This window comes from Rattus norvegicus, chromosome 3 (assembly GCF_036323735.1).
Source record: "Rattus norvegicus strain BN/NHsdMcwi chromosome 3, GRCr8, whole genome shotgun sequence".
Lineage (NCBI taxonomy): Eukaryota > Metazoa > Chordata > Mammalia > Rodentia > Muridae > Rattus > Rattus norvegicus.
This window is the reverse complement of record NC_086021.1, coordinates 185,581,931-185,588,975: the sequence shown is the minus strand read 5'-3', so window position 1 is coordinate 185,588,975 and position 7,045 is coordinate 185,581,931. Positions and strand designations below refer to the sequence as shown.

The following is a 7,045-nucleotide window of genomic DNA, read 5'->3' as shown; positions in this document are numbered from 1 at the left end:
GTGTGTGTGCTTGTGTGTGTGTATGTGTGTATGTGTGCATATATGTGTGTATGTGTGTATGTGTGTGTATGTATGTGTGTGTATGTATGTGTATGTGTGTGTGTGTTTGTATGTGTATGTGCTTGTGTGTGTGTATGTGTGTGTATGTGTGTGTATGTATGTATGTGTATGTGTGTGTGTTTGTGTGTGTGTGTATGTGTGTGTGTATGTGTATGTGTGTGTCAATGTGTACAAATGTGTATCAGCCAGAGATCAGCATCAGGTTCTTCCTCAATTGGTCTCCACCGTATCTTTGGAAAACAGAATCTCTTACGGAAACCTGGTGTTCACTGGGATGCATAGGCGGGAAGCCTATGAACCTCCTCTCTACACCTCCCCAACACTAGGGTTATAGATCCACACTACGATGCCAGGTTGGGGGTCTGGACTTGGGACCTCGTATTTGAATGGCAACTACGTTACTTACTAAACGACCTTCCCAACCCCTGTGGTTTCTTAAACACTTCTCTGTGCATTCTGGACCTTTATTCCAGAGATGACATTTGTTGGGTAAAGAAGTTCACAGAGGCAGGCTGAGATCACAGCAAGGCTTCCAGATTTTCTGCACAGGGGCACAAGTCAGTCTCTCTGCTAGGCTCAGCCTTGGAGGGCAGCCAGGGCTATGAGAAGTAGCCATTCCCTAGGAGGCCTCTTGTCAATCAGTAGCAGAGTTTCATGAGGGTATGACCATTAAAGAGAACTGTATTGGGGAAGCCACATCTGCCATTCACTCTGAAACCCAATTCTGGTCACAGCCTCTTCTGGCTATGAGTGTTGTCATGAGAACACACGTCCACCCCCAGGTCAGCTCCCTCAGCACAGGCATAGTTCTCAGAATCTCCATTAAACACCTGTGGACCGTCTCATTGTGCTCACAATGGGAAGTCTCGGTGGACAGTGATGAGCAGTGAGTGTGGAATAAGGAACAGGCAAAGGTCCCTCTGCAGTCAACACAGGAAGCATGGACGAACACAGATGCTTCTGAGCTGAAGACTAAAAAGAAAATGAGCCAGAGACCTGTTATAGCCTGTGTGAAAGCGGGATTTGAATCCAGAGCTAACAATTCCTTTTACGAACCAATTAGGGAAAGATTAACAAAACAATTAGGGAAAGAAATGGCCAATTAACGAATGAAAAGCTCTGTCAAGCAATCCAGGAATGCTAATGCCAGTGCCAGTAACAAAATCCGTTTTTCTTCTGGAGGTTCCACAAAATCTCCAAATGCAAGGATCAGAACATGACCAGGATTCTGCAACAGAGCAGGGCCCTGTGGGAACGGTGAGGCATTCATTGGGGTGCAGAACATCATATAATGCTATAATGGCCTCTCCTGAGCAGGACACACCTCAAGGAGACAGAGAAGTCTGCCCAGAGGCCCTAGCTGCCCAGGCTGCAGGTTCACTGCCGGCAAAGCACTCAGACCATGACCTCTGGCAACCTCAGCATGAAGATGACAGAACCGGGAATATTCTAAAGCAATTATACAGAATCTGTTAACCCAGATAAAAGTCTGAGGCACACCGCCGAGCGAAGCTGTGGTTTCAGAACAAGGTGTGCTACCCCATGTCCATTCTTTATGAGGGTTCCAGGCAGCCACGAGGTATATTTTCCACGGACACCTTCAAGTTCAGGGCAAGGAAACCAGGCTGCAGGATGAACCCTAGCTGCAGCTGCCTCCGGGAAATGGTGAGGGGCAGGAGGAGGTTTGAAGCTTGTTTATGCTTTCATTGTTTTGTCTGGAGACTGCACCAGTAACAAATATGCATGTCCCTGCATTGACACAAAGTCCTTGGACTTGTGAGGGGGACACACTACCCGTTCATGTTTGCTGAGTACCAACTACAGCCAGGCCTGTCTTCAAGATTAAGAATCGCTCTTACCCCTTAATACAAAAAGAGTGCAACTGGGCCTGGGAGATGGCTCTGCATAAGCTTGAGGATGTGAATTTGAATCTCTAAAGACCAAAGCCAGATGATTCAGAGCTCACTGTTGTCATCCTCGGGAGGAGAGCAGGAGGACAGGGCAGGGGAAAGCCCCCAAAGCTCGCAGACCAGCTTGAACACAGTAGAAAAAAAGAAAAGAAAGAAAAGTGCCCTGTCTCAAACGAGGTGGAAAGCGACGATGACACTTGAGGTTACCCTCTCACCACCACACTTGAGACACAGCACACGTGTGCTTGCATTCACACCAGTGACTGCATGTGCGCACACACGTGCACACACATTTAGAGATGAAAGAATGAAATTAAAGGAAGGGGTAGTTAACTTAGTCCCAGGCCAAGTTGACAGGCAGGCAGTGATCCTTAAGGAAGAGAGGAGGAAGAGGCACCTGTGCATACAAGGCTGGGGTAGGGAGATGTAAAGAGCCTGAAGGTCCCTGGCTTGGGAGGCATCCGTGTGCTCCAAGTATGCCCTGAGCTCCCCAACAAGCAGTCAGGAGGGACAGGGAGACCTTGGGTCACACTCAAGGATTTTGCTGTGTTTGGAAGTCAGACACCATGGCTCTTCTGCCTCTAGGCACACAGGTGCTCAACCCTGCTATGCAGAGGAGTGTCTGGAAAGTTGGTAGAGTTGGAGGAGGCTGGAGCTACCCTTTCACTTCCTTGTCATCGCCTGACTCCCTGTGGTCAATGTCCCAGCCATGGCTACTATGAAGAGGGCACAGGTGCCATCCCTGGCCTGGAGGAGGCCTGTGAGCTAGGTTTTAGTGAGCTATTCCTTCCTAGTTCCTGACTACGGCAGATTGGTCCAGAGGCCAGTGATGTGTCTCAGCCTGGCACAGGTACAGAGATATAGGCAGAAGTCTGTAACCTGGGCTACCCAGGGCCGGGGGTGGGGTGGGGTGGGGGCTTCCAGCTTCCTGAACTGACTGATGACCCTTTGTTTCTGGAGTCTCTCCCACTGCACTCACTCCAGCAGAAAAGCTTGCTGTGCCCAGCTGGTTGTCGTTAAAATTTCAAAAGAACTGGGCAGCCCAGACCCTCTGTGCATCCTCTCAGCTACTGCCTTTGGGAAACCCTGCACAGCCCTAAGTTGAGAAGACCCAGCAAAACAAAGCATTAGGTTTCACTGCTTTTCATGGCCCCTCAGGCCACCACTTTTAATGAGCCTTGGCTGGGACAAGTCTTGATATCATCAATCATGCCTTTCCTTCAAAAAAAAATTACCAAACTCATTTGGTACATAAATAGTGCAAGACAAGTCAGCGCTTCCTAGTCAGACATGAAAACCTGCAGAACCCAAGGCTAATGTGCTCCCATGTGAGGGACTCCAAATCACCTCTAAAAAGTTCATTTTCCCTTCTAGGCTAGGGTCACTGTTCACCCAGAGCCAGCTCCAGAAATCAGAGCATGAAGCATGGGAGAGAACCTCCATGGTTTCTAGACACTCTTGTCTGGGTCTAAAAGAAAGAAGTCAAGAGATATTATCCAGGTCTGGCCATCAAAGTGACTGAAGACTACAGCACACAGCCTGGTTGCCTGAGCTTGTTGTAAAGCTGGATTTGGTACTCAGACTCTGGACCCCTCAGCTACGGATAGCAATGCAATACTGAAACTCAGAAAGCATCACTCTCATTGTCTCAGGCTATCCCAAGTGATCTCTTAATGACTGGCACCGTCTGCTGAGTCTCAGTCTGGAACCTCCAGACCCAGCTCTGCCCCCATCTCCAGGATTTCCTCTGCAGGCCCTGTGAATACCACCCCCTTCATCCTGGGCATACTTCTTCCCTTACAGCCCTCTCCAACCTCCATTCCCCCTCCTCCCTGCCAAGCCTTCCACCTCTCCATGAAGGGCACTGCCCATCACTGGGGCTCAGGCACAAAATTACAGAGCATCCTGGACTTGTGGCAACCAGGCCAATAGTTCCCATCAGCAGCTACAGTGAAGATGTTTGAGAGCGCCCCTTGTTCCAGAATCCCAAAGACACTCCAAGGAGGTGCTGCCATAGGCCAGCTGGGGCGGACACTCTATCCTCGGCCTCCGTGCCTGCCGCCTAAGATTGCACAGAGAAGATACAGGTGACTGATCCCAGAACCTAAAGATGCTGGCCCAAACTCAACTTTCTCCACTCTCCTCAATCTCAGGGACCCTCCCTCAGGCTGGACCCCACACACAATGAGTCCTCTGTCCTCTGTAGCACCCCGGCGTCTGGACCTGCTCTTACGGTGCTTTCGGGACTGTGATGTCTGCCGACCCACTGACTCAACACTCCCTCTCTCTTTGGCAAAAGTGGGTCAATGGTGATGGCTGAGCCCTGCCAGGGCCAAAGCCTGGGCAGAGGCTAGAACTATTTTTAAAATGTGGCGACTGGAAAGGCACATGTGGAACAGGTGAAATGTTGCATAAGCAGGCAGGTAGCTCACACACCGATGCCCCGAGCATACTGCCCTGTAGAAGGGCTGCAAGAGTCCAGGCCTCAAGTCCAACCTAACACACTACGCTGAGCATCTGATACTCAGCTGCAACAAAACAGGGGCAGGGAGCCTCTAGGCTGGGGGAACACATACGATGTGCAGGTAGGGAGGAAGGAGAAGGCTTCCTTTAGCTAGAGGGTTTCACGCCAAAGAGGCCATCCCAGAGGAAGCACCCTCTCAGACGAGTGTACCTGAACTCTTGTCCAGGCGCCACTAGACATGGGCAGAGTAGTTGGCACCCAGTATTTAGGAGAAATAGAGTCAGCAATGGGATGCCTCTGTCCTGTCTTCTGGAACGCCCAGCTCTCTGCTCACTCACTGAACAAAGGTACCCAAACGCTCAGACCACGGGTAAAGGTCCTGTGGGTCGTCCACTAACCTCAGCATCCCAGAGCCTCCCCAGCATGGCTTGTGACTCCGTGAATCCCAAGGTTCCCCAACCTGAACATCCTGAACCAGTTATCTTTCAGGACGAGGGAGAAGAGGGGATGTTGGGCCGAGCACGCTGTGGAAGGACTCAGCTACACAACTGTCTTCCATGTTGGAGATGCTGAACCCCTCACACCAGGTGAAGGCAGAACTGCCCTTCCTGGGCTAAGCCAGTTTCTGAACTAATCTGATCCCAGATCACCTGAGGCGCTGCTTGAATGTTCAGGTAGGTGAGTGGGGCAGTGGACCTGCAGTGAGCCCCCCCCCCGGGGGGGGGAATGCTGGGGAAAACCAACTAGGAAGCCCTGGCCAGAATCTCCTTCCCTGACAGCACAGCCGGCCCACCACCCCAACCTGAGCCAAGGCCACCGAGGACAAGCTTAACCCTGGTCTTCTTACCAGGGACCTGAGCCCTTCCCTGGACCAGATGGGCCTCTGACCATTGTGGTTTCCTTAAGTTCCCCCCTTCTCAACCCCCACCTCCTCACTCAGTCCAATCTTTCAACTGCATCCGAACTCGCTCCAGGGTTCCAGGACCAGGTGTCTGCCCTGTAGGGGGCGAGGGCTCTGTGAGCCAGTTTTGGAGAAAAGCCAGCACTCGCAGAGCTCTTTCCGGATAGTTAGCACTGTACCCTGTTATCCTGGCTCAAAGATAAATCGCCCCCATTTTGCAGAGATGGAAACCGAGGCATGGCGAGGTCACGTGTCTGCCAGGTACACTGGGGGCACTTAAGCCATCGGAGGGGAGATTTCAAATCCGAGATGAGATCATAGGACCCTAAAGCCCAGTTTTCCTGCCCACAGTACCCATAGCCCTTGTTTAGGGATAGATCCCTAAGACTCTACTGCAGAAGAAAGCAGGATGCGCCGGCGCTGTAGCTGGGGCGCAGCCGGCATCCTAGCGGTGCGCAGCAGTCAAGGGCAGTACCAGGGGGGCTCTGGACCGGTCGCCCAGGCCGGCGTGAGTCAGGGACCTTAGATCTCCTTTGCACTTACCTTGCTCCAAGTCTCTGGGGATGGTGTCCTGGGGCCCTAAGGCACGCAGTAGCGAGCGCAGAGGTGTGGGCCAGCGGGCGTGCCCCCTGCCTTGGCCACGCATCTCCCTGAAGGCTAGACCCGTGCGACTCCGGGCTACGTCCGCCCCTCGGAGCTCTGTGCAGAGCTGGGGCCCCAGGAGGTGCTGGCAGGGCGGGGCGGGACTGAAGCGGGGGCGGCGCCGCCTTGAAAGGCTCGGCCCCTTCTCAGCGCGGAGGCGCAGAGGGGCTCAGCAGTGACCTTGACCTCCTGGACATTCCCAGAACGATGTTGGGAACCTTGACTCAGAGAGTCTGGGACAACCCTGGAATCGCCAACGACCAGTGTGGTCAAGAGATGAACACCGGAGGTTAATTACGTAGTAAGGAGGCTGCAGAGTTAGAACTGCTGTGGGATCCTGAACTAGTCGCTTGACTTCTCTGAGTCTTGTGCCTAAATAGGATTTCGGAAGGTGAAATGAGATACCAAGCAGAATCGAGATCTGGAAGTGGTGCACCCTGGTGGTGGAGACCCTTGGACTGCCCACCGGCTAGCTGTATGACTGCTGTAAGATGCAGGGACCGTAACTGCGCTCCAGCAAATCCCATATACGCTGTTATGGAATGAAGCTGTTATTTTTCTCTCAAGTACTGTGTGTGCAAACCCTTGCTTCCAATGGCCAGCTCCAAAATAGACTGTTAGCCTGCTTGAATCCCTCTTTGCCTCCCTTTACCACAGTCCCAGGGTTGGAAGTCTGCATAGATTCCAGCAGTCTTTGCTGAGTTCAGGATTCAAACCCAGTCTTGCCTGAGAGGGACCCTGGGCGCCAGGCCACCCAGAGAGACCCAGGAAGCTCTCATTCTGAGCCACTCCGATAACACACAAGGGTCCCCAGATCCAAAAATCAATAGCATTGTCTGTCCTACTGTCTCCGGGAGCTTTCAAGTGCGTCTCTGTGGCCCTCCAGTCTACTCATACCCAATGAGGCAGAGCAGGTAGGCTCCCGTGTGCAGGTAGCAGAAGTACTGAGCCAAATGTTCTGCCCACCTGCACCTTCTAAGAAAGCCTGGGCCCAACCTGCTGGGATGCCGCAGCCTTCACCACCAGAACTTTTAACTACGTGACAGTTCTTAGTTGGCACTAGATGGC

At 52.4% G+C, this 7,045-nt stretch overlaps 1 protein-coding gene across 2 annotated transcripts in view; it reads right to left on the bottom strand.

The window, feature by feature from the left end:
* Phactr3 (phosphatase and actin regulator 3) overlaps positions 1-6,842 on the bottom strand; it is a 219,271-nt gene extending 212,429 nt beyond the window's left edge. Inside the window, exon 1 of one of the 2 annotated variants that reach the window (XM_063284233.1) lies at positions 6,823-6,842. Coding sequence is in view for 1 of the 2 variants with exons in the window: in XM_039105551.2 (XP_038961479.1) it covers positions 5,879-5,981 (103 nt within the window). In the remaining variant the exon portion in view is untranslated. Of the gene's footprint in view, positions 1-5,878; positions 6,241-6,822 lie in introns of those variants that run through there. The other variant, XM_039105551.2, reaches the window with a different exon arrangement.
* Positions 6,843-7,045: the final 203 nt, after the last annotated feature.